The 13491-nt window shown below is 38.5% G+C and overlaps 2 protein-coding genes across 3 annotated transcripts in view; both read left to right on the forward strand.

Moving 5' to 3' along the window:
• Positions 1 to 324: 324 nt before the first annotated feature.
• Positions 325 to 3726, forward strand: LOC121507212. The gene is made up of 6 exons (XM_041783425.1): positions 325 to 465; positions 594 to 742; positions 849 to 922; positions 2424 to 2528; positions 2784 to 2882; positions 3064 to 3726. The coding sequence occupies exons 1-6, from the start codon at positions 379 to 381 to the stop codon at positions 3276 to 3278; spliced, it is 729 nt and encodes a 242-aa protein (XP_041639359.1). The 5' UTR covers positions 325 to 378; the 3' UTR covers positions 3279 to 3726.
• A 2855-nt stretch (positions 3727 to 6581) lies between these two features.
• Positions 6582 to 13491, forward strand: part of slc12a5a (solute carrier family 12 member 5a) — a 315053-nt gene continuing 308143 nt past the window's right edge. For both annotated transcript variants that reach the window (XM_041782804.1, XM_041782805.1), the window contains exon 1: positions 6582 to 6893. In XM_041782804.1, the coding sequence (XP_041638738.1) occupies positions 6734 to 6893 (160 nt within the window). In that variant the 5' untranslated portion in view covers positions 6582 to 6733. The remainder of the gene's footprint in view (positions 6894 to 13491) is intronic.

Consider the following 13491-nt stretch of genomic DNA (forward strand, 5'->3'; position numbering starts at 1 on the left):
CATGCACGCTGAGTTAATCTAATTTCTATAGCTGGCGTATGAACAAAAACCTCCCAACCATCTTTACCTCAGTGTGTAGTACAGACTTTGCTTTGACCATTTTGAGACTCTAATGAGAACACTAAACTCTTATGAAACTTTAAAACAAACAAGAAATCTAGGTCCTCATTTCATCTGTATTCACAACTTTAGAGTCTGTGTGCCACTTTGTTTGATGAGCAAACATTAATGCTTACAGGAAATGCTAACATAAAGGGTTAATGTCGAGTTTACTGGCACTGCACCCATGCAGAAGGGGGAGGGTAGATGAGCACGAAAATAATTGGTGGAGTCTTATCAATATAAAAGACCTAAAAGAGAAAGAGGAGCATTTGAACCATGATGAAGACTTTATGTGTTGCTGTTATTGTGCTGAGTCTCTCCTCAGTGTGCCAGCATGCACCGTTGGATGATCAAAGTCCAGATGTAAGTCTGTCCACATTTATAACTAGCAGTACCATTTCCAACATGTTTATCAGACAAAATGCACAACCCAAAGAGTTTTAAACTCAAGGGAAGATATCAACTAAATTCTCATGTTTTGAATGTTTCAGCTCACTGGGAAATGGAACCTTGTTGCCATTTCCTCAGATGTCTGCCTCTTTCAGGCATATGTAAGCGCTTTTAGTTTGCCAAGTTTTGCAGTGGACATCGTTGCAGAGGATGAACCGCACTTCTATAATGCTACTGTCCAGATGAAAGTGTAATTATAATTTTGCTTTTAATGTTTGGTTTGCAGGCAAATGTATGATATTATATTTTTCCTTATAAGATTTTGTGCAGTGGATCATTTTGAATCTTTTTTTCAGATATGGACTTTGCATGGAAATGTCAGGAACAGTTTTCTATAAAAACAGCAAAACTTTTGCAGTCGACCGCAACAGTAAGACTTTGTCTTTTGTCTTCATTCAGCTGTGTGTCTCTTTATCTTAGCTTATCCTAATTTGTTTAAACCAATGTACTCTAACCCTAATAGTCATTGATATACAGTACATTCACAAAGTATTCAGGCCAGCTTCACTTTTTTCAATTTTCTTTATGTTGCAGCCTGATACTGCAGTCAAAAAAAAATCACCTTTATTCTCATTTGTCTACCCTATCATGACTAAGTGAAAACAGAAGATTTCTTACATTTAAAACTGAAATATCACATTAACATAAGTGTTCAGACCCCTTGCATTTTATTTATCTTAAGTGCCTCCATTTTCCCTCAGTCCCTGCTGAGATGTTTCTATACCTTGATTGGAATCCAGCTGTGGTAAATTAACATGACTGGACATGATTTGGAAAGGCACACAACAGTCTATAGAAGGCCTCATAGCTGACAAATCAGAGCAAAAACCAAAGTATGAGGTCAAAGAAACTGCCAACAGAACAGCTTTGGGGTGAAATGGAAAGGAGATTGCGAGCCAGGCCTTCTTGTCCACTATCAGTGCCTGACCTCATAAATGCTCTATGCCAGGGGTCATCGACTACATTTGGACAAGGGCTGTATTTTTCCTACACAGGCACCTTTTGGGCTGATCTCTTAAAAGAACTAAAGTCATTTTTTAAATGGCCTCATTAACATATTTTTGTTTAACTGCTTTAATTTTCTTTCAAACATATATGCAATTGTTAGGATCTAACAGTGAGATAATTCCTATTTATCACTTTCAGCCACAAGGGGGCCATTAAGATATGTTAGCTGACTATTCCTGAAGCCAAAGGTTGACAAAAACAACAAAAAAGGCAGATTTATCAGGAATGGACTAGTAAATTTGTGTCTTACTTGCATCATATTTGCTAGTTACAGGTGGTTTTCTGAAAGAAAAATAAATAAAAGTCATTCCTAATGAAACGGTTTCAATCTTAGTTGTTTTTGGACTTGTTTTAATAGCTCTCTGGAGCTTATTTTTAAAAAAAAAACCCACAATATATCTTTTTCTCTGCACATTTTCTGAAATTGGTGATGATCTGGGGGCCAGATAGGAGGATGTGGGGGCTTGGTGTGGCCTCCCAGCCACCAGTTGATGATCACTGCCCTACACGATGAATGGGCACAGATTCCCACAGACTATGAAGAATGTCGACTGTTATAGCAGCAAAAAGGGGCCAACACCATATTAAAGTACATGAATTTGAATAAAATGTCATTATAGTCCCTGTTGGTGTAATGGTCAGGCGCCGAATACTTTTGTCCATATTGTGAATTTTGAGATTAAACAAATATGTGATTACTTATCAAACTTTGATTGCTACAGTATGTCAGTGCATGATGTTTGCACATTTTAAACTTTCATACTGTTTGAGTATCGATGTGATTTTGATAGAACTTTGACAACATCAGCAACAACCACACAATCTATTTTTGAATCAATCATTCTCTTCTTTGTTTCCCAAAGATACTCCTAATGAAATGCCTGGTTCAACTGTGATACTACAAGATGGCTGTGATGACTGCAGAGTTTTTAAGAAAGAAGATGTGCCTAACACCTTCCTGCTCTTCAGTAAGAATAACTCAAGTTTTAAATAAGATATTAATGTTCTTGATATTAAAACTCACGGTAAGACCACACAAGACTTCCATTAGTTGTGCAGCCATGGCAGCCACTATAAAGCTGTATGAATTAACAGAAATACTGTGAGTCTAATGTATGCCAGCATATTTTTGCAGCTACATTGCTAAAATGGCATTGTCCAACCTCATGTTACAACCATCATCTCATCACCATCTTTTCTCAAATATACTGCTTCTTCTCAAGGTAGGAGACAGAATATCGATGAACCTCAGTTAGAGGAGTTCAGTAAGCATGCAGTGGCTGGCGGTGCATCCAAACCCCTGGGCATGAGCTTGGATTACGGTGAGACTTTAAAAAGAATACATTGTGCCAAAGCATATTATAGAAATAATAAGTCAGAGTCAGTACCTTGAAATAAACTGTTGCAATCTCTAAGTAAAGGCACAAAAAAACCCAAATCTATCTAAAATATGCCCTTTTCATATTACTTTCCACTAATTTTCTGTTTTTGTTTCCTGTGCAGACTTTGAAAACTGCACACAAATGACTGCTGACAAACCTATGCCTGACCTGGCTGCTTTTGGAATAACATCTGCAAGTTTTGAAACAATGATCAACACGTATGAACAGTGCTCTGTGAACATATCCTCAGTATTCCAAGCTAACATGAGAACATTGATGTCAACACTTGAGGATGTTGGTGACAATTTGAAGTCTTCTGCTAAAGAACAGCGTTAGAGAACTAAAATATTTGATTAATTTTTTGCCAATACGAGACATTTTCAGGCCTGCACAGCAGCGCCGTCGCCTCACAGCAAGAAGGTCCCTGGTTCTCTCCGGGTACTCCGGCTTCCTCCCACAACCAAAAACATGCTCATTAGGTTAATTGGTGACTCTAAATTGGCCGTAGGTGTGAATGTTAGCATGCCTGGTTGTCTTCCTCTCTATGTCATCCCTGCGTTTGACTGGCGACCAGTCCAGGTTGTGCCCCGCCTCTCGCCCAATGACAGCTAGGATAGGCTCCAGTCCCTCCCGCGACCCCGATGGGATAAGCAATATAGAAAATGGATGGATGGAGTAATGTTCATTGGTCATGATGTTTTCCTTGATGCAAACCTTCATTATTAAGTATAAATATAGATTTTTCTGCAGTTCAAAGGAAATAAAGCACTACTGTTAGATTAAACAGTACTGTCTCATTTTCTTTTTCTACTTTTTTATTTGTTGCTTTTTACTTGTAACAAAAATTGATCAACAAAACAGAGGCCTTCAAAGTTGGAACAATACAGTTCAGTTTATGGTAATGTTTTAAGTAAAGGTTACTATCTCAGGTGTCTAGTCACTATTATTACCAGTCCATCTTATCCTCTGTATGAAGTGAAAATGTTCAGCGTATCCAGCGTAGGACCTTTACAAATCATTTTACATACTAACGAAAGCAATTTGAGTTAGTCACAGAGAGACAAGGGGGATAAACAAAAAAATTAATTTGTAGTAATAGTAATGATAATATACACCAACCACCTTCTTTCTACTAGACTTTTATGTGCATAAGTGTTATCCATATGGACCAGAAGTCATCATGGCAGTCTTCAGGAAAAGGTCCGTTTCTCCATATCATATACACACATAGACAAAATTGTTGGTACCCTTCCGTTAAAGAAAGAAAAACCTACAGTGGTCACTGAAATAACTTGAAACTGAAAAAGTAATGATAAATAGAAATTTTTCAAAAAAAAAAAACTAATAAAACAATAAGGATGTTGCTTTTGAAGTGGTATTCGACAGAATCGTTTTAGAAAGCAAACGTATTAAAGTGGCCTGGACAAAACTGATGGTACCCCTTGAAAACATTTGACCTTATTGGCGTGTTAAAGTCAGGTATGTCCTGTAATCATCCTGTAATGCCTCTTTAAAGGTTGAAAAGTAGTCACTGTGCTGTTTGGTATCATGGTGTGTACTTCACTGAACACAGACCACAGAAAGCTAAGAAGACATTTGTCCCAGAAGATTAGAAAGAAAATTATAGGCAAGCTTGTTAAAGGCTTAACAAAAAGGCGGCTAATAATTTTGACCCTGGCAGGTTTTTTTTTTTTTTTTTTTTTTTTTTTTGTGAAAAAATGTTGATTCTCTGTGCAAAGTAAAATAATGTAAGCATCCAAAATAATAGGATGTTTGAAAAAACTGTGTTCCTTACTCTGTTTAACAGCACTGAGGAAATACTCGGAAAAAAAAATCATTTGGGAGTAATAATGTCCTAATCTGTGAGTGTCTTAGATTAATACTGTAAAGGGATGATTAAAACTGATGATGTTTTACTTGTACCTCTCAGAATATTCTCCTCTTTCCTGTAACTCTATGAATTTACTCAAAAACTAACTGAAATTAACTTTATTTATTCAGCAGTCACATTACAATTAAATTAACAAAGCTAACAATTATATACATACAATTTAAATGTGTTAGTAACAAAGCCTTATAGGAGGTGCTCATTGATTGTGCTGCACTAAAGTGAGAGGAGAGCAGGGTGTCAGAGTGGTCATACACCCTGATGGAGAAACATCTTGTTGACAGATTCAGAGAGCACTTAAGAGGCAGTTAGTCAAATTTTGTCCACAGAGACGGCACTAAATTGGGCACTTTGGCAAATTATGTCCACAAAAAAGGGAAAAAAACAGGCACTTTATCCAATAATGTCCACAAGGAGGGTACACAATCAGACACTTTATTCAATTATGTCCACAGAGTGGGCATTCAGTCAGCTGCTTTATCCAATTATGTCCACATAGAGAGCACTACATCCAGCACTTTATCCAATTATGTCCACAAAGAGGGCATTAAATCAGGCACTTTATCCAATGATGTCCACAGAGAGAGCACAAAATCAGGCATTTTATCCATTTATATCCTTATAGAAGGCACTTAATCAGGCACCTTATCAAATATGTCCATATAGAGGGCACAAAATCATGCACTTTATCCAATTATTACCATATAGAGGGCACAAAATCATGAACTTTATCCAATTATGTCCACATAGGGCGCACTAAATAATGAACTTTATCCAATTCTGTCCATATAGAGGGCACTAAATCAGACATTTTATCCAATTATGTCCATATAGAGGGCACTAAAACAGGCACTTTATCCAATTATGTCCTTATAGAGGGCACTTAAACAGGCACTTTATCAAATATGTCCATATAGAGGGCACAAAATCAGGCACCTTATCCAATTATGTCCACAGAGAGGGCACTAAATTGGGCACTTTATCCAATTATGTCCACAAAGCAGGCACAAAATCACGCACTTTATCCAATTATGTCCACATAGAGAGCGCTAAACCAAGCCCTTTTTCCAATCATGTCCATATAGAGAGCACTAAACCAGGCACTTTATCCAATTATGTCCACAAAGCAGGCACAAAATCATGCACTTTATCCAATTATGTCCACATAGAGAGCACTAAACCAAGCCCTTTTTCCAATCATGTCCATATAGAGAGCACTACACCAGGCACTTTATCCAATTATGTCCACAAAGCAGCCACAAAATCGGGCAGTTATCAGCCAGTTATTTCTTCAGACAGGGCACTAAACCAGGCACTGGCTAATTATGTCCACATAGAAGACATTATTCTAATGTTTGATGTGAATAAATTTTTTTATTTTAATTTTATTTAATTTTATTTTTTTTTTGTAGCAGGGTCTCAACGGTTGTGTTGCCCACAGTTGATTTTTAGACTCCCTGTGGTTGCCTAGCAACGGCAACTTCTAATCAAAGATGGCAGCTATTTGTTTAAATAAAGAAAAATTTGATATAAATAATTGTGAATTAAATAAGCTTTTTCATTTTTGTTTATATCCACTAGCTGTTCTAGTCGATTATTTAAGCTTTTTTTGGTTTGTGTTTTTAAAAAAATGGCGCCACAAACACCGAACAAACGGCTCTAGGACCCAGGTGCTCCTCAGACTCCAGACACCGGTTGATGAGATGGTCCACTCGGCATAACACATCCAATTACCCGACAAAGAGCGGCTGTTCGTCCCGGTCACAGTAGTGGGAGGTGAAGTTGCCAGACGGTGAAGGTGGACTATCACACCTAGAAAACCTCTAGTGTTTTTTGCTGTCTTTGTCCGTCCACATCACCCCGCACCGTGGAAGACCAGTCGCTTGTCTCACCGGCGATAACCATGAGCCAAAGGTTCACCGTCTCCAAGAGCGACGGCGACCGGCGCCCCTCAGACATCCAGGGGGAGGTGAACCAGCTGTTTGAAGGAGACGAGCCCCCGACCAGCAGCGGAGCGGAGGGGGAGGATGCTGCTGTTGCTGAGGTCGTGGTGGTGCTGAAAGGTAGGGAGACAGTCACGCCGGCTTCATTCAACCTAAACGCTGTTTGTGTTAGCTGTCGGCTATATGCTAGCAGTCCTCATGCTAGACTCCTGTACTGTGACAGCAGCACATTGTCTGTGGACAGATGTGTGACTTGAATTTGAAATGGCCACACAGGGGACTGTCTGGAGAACAGAGGGCCACTGCAAAAAACACAAATATCAGCCTTTTTCTTCACTAGTTGTGTTGCACTGCGCAAAAGACTGGAAGTTGTATTGATATTTCTGTATTGCTGATGATATGCTAAATTCCCATGTAGCTGTTGAGCTGTCCTGCCTCTAATGCTTTCATTTAACTGACTTATTTTACTGCACAAGTCAGCAGTGAAGGGCATCTGTTTATTTCTTTAGTAACCCCTCAAGTGTCAGGCAGCCGATAGAGAAGGCTCATTTTTCCTCTTTTTGTCCACTTGACCCAAACTTGTGCTTTTTAGGTAGACTTATAAATGTTATACATATGATATATTTTTTCAGTTAATATTTCCTCCTGAACATGTGCTGATATGCATATTGGAACCACAGCATGTAGATATGCAAAGTGTTTGCTCCCCTGAGGTTAGAAATCAGATGTCATTGTCATGTGCATTTCAACCTTGCGGCTTCAATCAGATATACTTTGCTTGCATAACATCCTAAGAGGCTGAAGGATCTAAAGTGTCTTTCTGAATCTTTTGTAGAAAGTTGTGCATGTCTAGTTTATGTAGAATAAGTACATTTTCATTTCACATCATGTGGGGTCGATAAAGCATACAGTAGATGGTCAAACATTCATCTCTAAAATTAAGTTATGACAATTTTTTACATTTTCCCCCAGAGTAGTCCCTGCCTTGTCCTCTGGGAATCAGCTCCATTGTAGTTTCGTCCCGTCATCGACTCACCTGACTGAAATAATCACGGTTCCGTCTGTCATTGTCTGAGCTGAATGCAGCAGTGCAGAATAAATGGTGGAAGAAAATTCCCATCAGGCCAGGAATGGAAAGCCTTTGCCGGTACCGATGATTAGCATTAGAAAAAGCACAATCATTCACGTCCAGTCAAGTGCAAATAAAAATTTATCAGCAAATGAATCAATACATTATACTGTCCTACTTATGAAGGCTGCTACATTAATGGCATTTCAGTATAATTGGCATGGCTCCCTAGCCTCCCATTAATTCGATTATTGCAGCTCTAAGTGAACCACTCTTTTATTTCTCTGCTTTGCTCTGAAGTCCACTAAGTAGCAAGCACTCACTACATCTCCATTAATGGTAAAAGCTGTTAGAATTTAGTAAACAGTCCAAATATTCTCACAGTATTGCATTTTGTAACAGAAAAGCATTTTTATCTTACTTGCAGCTGCATCACTCTGTTCATGTCCTTTCACTTTGTGGTTTACCTGACCATCTCACTGGATACATTAAATGGCCACTTGTCTTAAAATTAAATCCCCAGTGTGAGCATCTCTGCTCAGTGCTGACTGAATCCTCCACTTGAACCCTCCATCCTCTGCAGCGACTTCTGAAAGCTTTCAATTACCAGTGCAGCACTCTCCTTCCTAGCCGCACGTGGCTGCAAAGAGCATCAGAGGTTCAGAACCTGCTGTCATCTCCTCCTGTGCAGGTGAATTAACATAGAAATGCCTTCCCAGCATTTCCCCCTCTCACATACCCCAGAGTGTATCAATCATTCCCGTGCACATTACAGACGGCTGTGTGGGTCGGCGTAGGAACAAATCTCAGCAGCGTTTTCGGTTCCCTTGAAGTGATGGGGAGTGCTTTACTGAAGGACTTCCCCCTCATGTACGCTCTGCTCCAGCTGAGCCGCAGCGCTGTCGAGACTGATGTCTCTGCATCCACTCTGCTCGTTGCCGTAGCAACGCAATGCGGTTTAAATAGAGATATTTTTTTCAAACAGTCTTGCCAAGAGTTGAAAACACTTTAGATCAATTAAGTGCTATTATGAAATCAATCTCTTGCTGGAGTTGTCAGATATGTTCTTTCAGGGTCTTTTTTCTTTGTGGCTTTAAAACATAACTGGGTAAAAAAGACAACAGATCTTTGCAACAGTGTTATTTGCTTTAAATCTGGCACATTTTTTGTCTGCATAAGGGCAGCTTGTATGAAGGCTGTGATTTTTTAAATTATATCTAAGTGACTTAAATTTGGCTGATATTTGTTGTTTATAAAACAGGGAGCTTGGACAAATGTCCAGAAGCCAAGCATACTCTGCTACTTATGATAGAAGACAAACAGAAACAAAGGTCTTCATCAGTGGACAGAATAGTTTTGTCTTAAAGAAAATGCCCAATTACTTGTGCTTTGCAGACAGAGTATTTCAATCAGGAGAGACTACCAACTGAGTCAAAGATAAAGGTTTATTTTACATTGAAGTGATGTTACATTATTGTCAGAGTCTCTTTGGTGTTTGAACTCCAGGACAAATTTGCTTAACAAATTTATTAGACCACCACCCAAAGTAAGGTTTATGCCACAGCTGCCCTAAATGAACAGCATTGGTATTACCAAAATCATTTTTTTATGTTTCTGCAATGGTTAATACACCAATATGTAGAAGCTCTTTAACTTTTTATTTTGGATTTTGGATTGACCATTAGAAAGTTTTTCACCTCTTTCCTGGCTTGGTTTAATTTGGGCAGGGCCAATATGTAGGCTCATGATGTCACAAGCTCACAGTGGGGAAAGACCCCGCCTCTCTAACACTACAATATAAAATCACAGAGCAGTTCATCTCAGTGCAGTCTGTCGTTAGATGATGTCACTGCTTTTATTAAAAGTCAACAGTGAGTTTAATGCTGTTTTTCTGTTCATTGTGAGGTAAATTTGCCAAACCTATCAGCCACAGTGGTCTATGCCTCCTAATAATCGGTGTATACCAAAGCCACTCTTCTGTGTTGTTCTTATTTTAGCAGGCAGACTGGAGAAATTTCAAAAATCCCCCCCCCCTCCCCCCCAGCTTGAAGCCCTGATCCTGTTTCTATTGATCCAGAGGGAGGTGTGAGCCCAGGCGGCTCAGACTGCCAGTATGGTTGGTGATGACTGTCTGCAGCAGGATGGTACATCTTCCTCTGGCTGCCCTTGACCTTGCAGAGGTGTAAAGAGATATATCTTCCTTAGATCAGTTAGACCCTGTGGAATGGACGGCAGATGGACTCTGATGGGCTGAATGTTTCTCACCTTGCAGATGGCCAGGCATAGAGGCTTTGAAACATTGGTAGCACTTGTATTTCCAGGCTTTTGACTTTTTTAAGGATGCAGCACTGAAAACTGAAAACAACACATTTTTTAACAGTTGCATGATTCGTTTTTTTTGACAGGGTTAGGGCTAATGCACCCTAATAAACAGAGAAAAAAATAAGGCTATTCAAAAGAAATGGTGCACGTTAACACCTTTTTTAAGTTAACATTGTGTGAATGTTAGCAAACAGTTGCTTACGTAACGTTAGCATTTGGCAGCTATGGCAAGCAAAGCTTCCTGTTAACAGGCAGGGGCCTCAAACAGAACCAGAGTCCTTTGTAGAAAGCCATTGTCTGGCCTTTATAGTAGACACCAATTTGTATTGGCTGTAACAACTATCATGGAATTAATATAAGCTTGGCTGACAGTATGCCTTTCACATGTAGACTGATGTAGCCACTAAAGCTGCAATCATCCTATCGTTGCATGTTAAAAGAAATTGGACAGTGTTTCCCACTGGATGACACTGTGCTTGTGCTGTAGGGACAGCAATCACCCTCTGCCTCATTCTGTATATTAAATATTTTGTGTTTCTGCCCCTCTGACAATATTAATCGGCAGTGCGTTGTATAAAGGCACTCTCAGATAACATCACTCCTGCTCGGCAGTCTGTGATGGCAGGTGAGCTCTCTGTGTGAAGGCTTATTGTTGACAAGGCTCATATCGCAACCATCATCCTTCAGCTCAGGTGTGCAGGATATTAACAGCAGCAAGAAGCTAATGAAAAAAATACTTAAACCACAGCATACAAAGCTTTATTCTTAATATAAGGTGTGGCACTTCAGTCAGAAGGAACTACTTGTGGATGCCTCTCTAATGTGCACAGGGTGTTATTACACACTGTAAAATGAAATGAGTTGAGTTTAAAAATTGCAGAAACTCATTGTCTCAGAAATAACAAGTAAACTGAACTTGACTTTTGTGAGTTCTAATAATGTGTTTATTTAAAATGTGCTGCAATTATTCTACCATTGCTAACTTTATTATTTTCAGTGTGAAATACCAGTTTAGATTTTTTTCAAGTGTTCAAAACTAAGATTCAAATATTAATTTGGGTTTGCAATACTTAAGCAAAATCATCTACTCCGACTGGGCAATACTTCTGATTCAATCATTTTTAATGCACTGTAAACCTCACTGAAAAATAGTATTTTTTAGACATTTTAAGTTACCATTCCACCCAAAGTAGACCAACTTGAGCAACAATGGCTGTTAGTGGCTCACTGAACCAGTTTCTGATGTCTTGATAAGTTTGGCGTACCATCCACTCAACATTAACATTACCCCCCCATAGGAAAGACCTTTTCACCTGAGTAAGTAACTTCACTTATTGGGCGAAAGGGTTTAATGCCCAAAGGCATTCTGGGAAATCTATGCAGGCAAAAGGATAATAGTCAAATACTTTGAGTACAATGGCAAAAAGCTGTTTTGGATTTCAGTGGAACACAACTCAGTTTTTAACCTCTTTTTACGGTTTGTTCTTACAGTGCATTAAAAAAGTTAGAAGTTCTTAATACTTAGTTTGTTTAATACATGTAAACTTAAGTTACTTGAGTTTAGCTTTTATGGCAAAAGAGTATAAGTACCGTGTTTAAAATAAGTGTTCATAACAGGTTACAACAAACTGAGTTTGTTCAACTTAGTGTTGCTGAATAAAATTGATCTTAGTTTTTACAGTGCAGAAATATTTAAAAAGAGAAAATGGTAGACAAATATACCTGGGTGGCTGTAACTATAAATAGGTGTCCAGACTAAGTATTTCCTATGTGTGGGAAACACTGGTTCATTAAAAAGTTGTTGCATTTTTTTAATTCTTCCATGCCTGATATTAATGTCTTAAGATGATCTAATATGTTACTTTGATGACTAATAGTAAACTTTTGAAAAAAAATTACATCTATTTTTCACAACAGGGGATATTTGTTGTTGAATAAATCTATTATAAATTGCAGGTAATGTTTTTATACTGAAGTGATACCAGTGTTTTGCAATTGTGACAGTCTGCAGGAGTTTGCCTTCAACCTTGATAAAAGTAAACAAGCAATCAACCAATATTGGCTTCCCAGGACGTCTGTTGTTGTTTCTGTGGCATCCAAACATCAATGCAAGGGATGCATAATATAGATTTTTGCTGATATGCTGATTTTTTCAACTTTGATGAAATTAATGAGGTTAAGACTTCAGCTGACACAAGTCTGATAGTCCTGAAATTTTCATATCTGTCTATACAATAATTCACTTTGAAAGATAATATCTGATACCATATCATGATAATGAAATTATGCATCCCTAAGCAAATTTCAAATTTTTGCATTGTGGAAAATATAGGTTCACATTATCGTCTTTGCACTGCCAAACACCAGGTTATGGTTGTTTTTAATGTCTAAATGATCACCATTTTAGGCCTGCAAATCTGATCAAAATGGGTAGACTTAAAGGTATAAGTTTGAGATTGTTTTGTTGTCCAATATTCAGAATGATATCCTGGTAAAGCTGGGAATTACTCCCTCATTGGTCAAGATGAACATTGATTGCAGAGGCTTTATAGTACGACTTTTGCCACTGTAATCTTTTGGCTAACTCCCATATATTAACTCAGTTTTTTACATAGCAGACCTCTGTAAATCTGAATTACTTGAGCTGATTCCTGGCTCTCTTTAAAGCTCGATTCATTATTGATGCTCCCCTCAGTCTTGTCTCCTGCTGTTTCCAGCCAAACTCTGATTGCTCAAAATTGCTCTTAATCTGCATATGAGCATGTATGCGTGATTGTACTTGTGGTTTGATTCTATTAAAGAGCAAGACAGCAGCCACTGTAGCAGAGAGGCTTGGTTCTAAAAACAGACGTTTGACGTTAATCACCCCGTTTGTCCTCAGGGCTTCAACCCGAGAGCACAGAGGCCGACTTGGCTGAGGTTTCATCCGTGTCAGGATGTTCTGTTTCCTTCCAGGCAAACACAGCCATGAAGACAATGACACAGCACTGGAGCAGAGTGACAATAGCAGCCATAAGCACAGCAACAGTACAGTCTGATGACCTCATGAAGGCAGCAAATACAGATTATTTACAATAGCTGTCATATGAGTTTTCAAAATCTATATCCAGAACCATGCGACTGGTTTTTGGATTCAGACTGAAAGTTTTTATCTATATGGATTTGGCTCAAGGGCATCAATATTAACAAAACTAACAATCTCCATCCCTGCATTATTTATAAAAATCTTTAGAAAATCTGCAGAAAAAATTGTCTACATTATTGTTACATTTTTGTTAAACCACAACAATGAAAACATTTACATGCATCTTGTATTTTTCCGATGAG

This window comes from Cheilinus undulatus, linkage group 3, assembly GCF_018320785.1.
Source record: "Cheilinus undulatus linkage group 3, ASM1832078v1, whole genome shotgun sequence".
Classification (NCBI taxonomy): domain Eukaryota; kingdom Metazoa; phylum Chordata; class Actinopteri; order Labriformes; family Labridae; genus Cheilinus; species Cheilinus undulatus.

What these genes read in the sequence shown, in the direction of transcription:
- LOC121507212 (XM_041783425.1), top strand. Translation starts at nt 379, where the DNA reads ATGATGAAGACTTTATGTGTTGCTGTTATTGTGCTGAGTCTCTCCTCA. An exon ending in GCTACTGTCCAGATGAAAGT is followed by an intron (nt 743 to 848) that starts GTAATTATAATT and finishes TCTTTTTTTCAG; the next exon opens with ATATGGACTTTGCATGGAAA. An exon ending in GGGCATGAGCTTGGATTACG is followed by an intron (nt 2,883 to 3,063) that starts GTGAGACTTTAA and finishes TTTCCTGTGCAG; the next exon opens with ACTTTGAAAACTGCACACAA.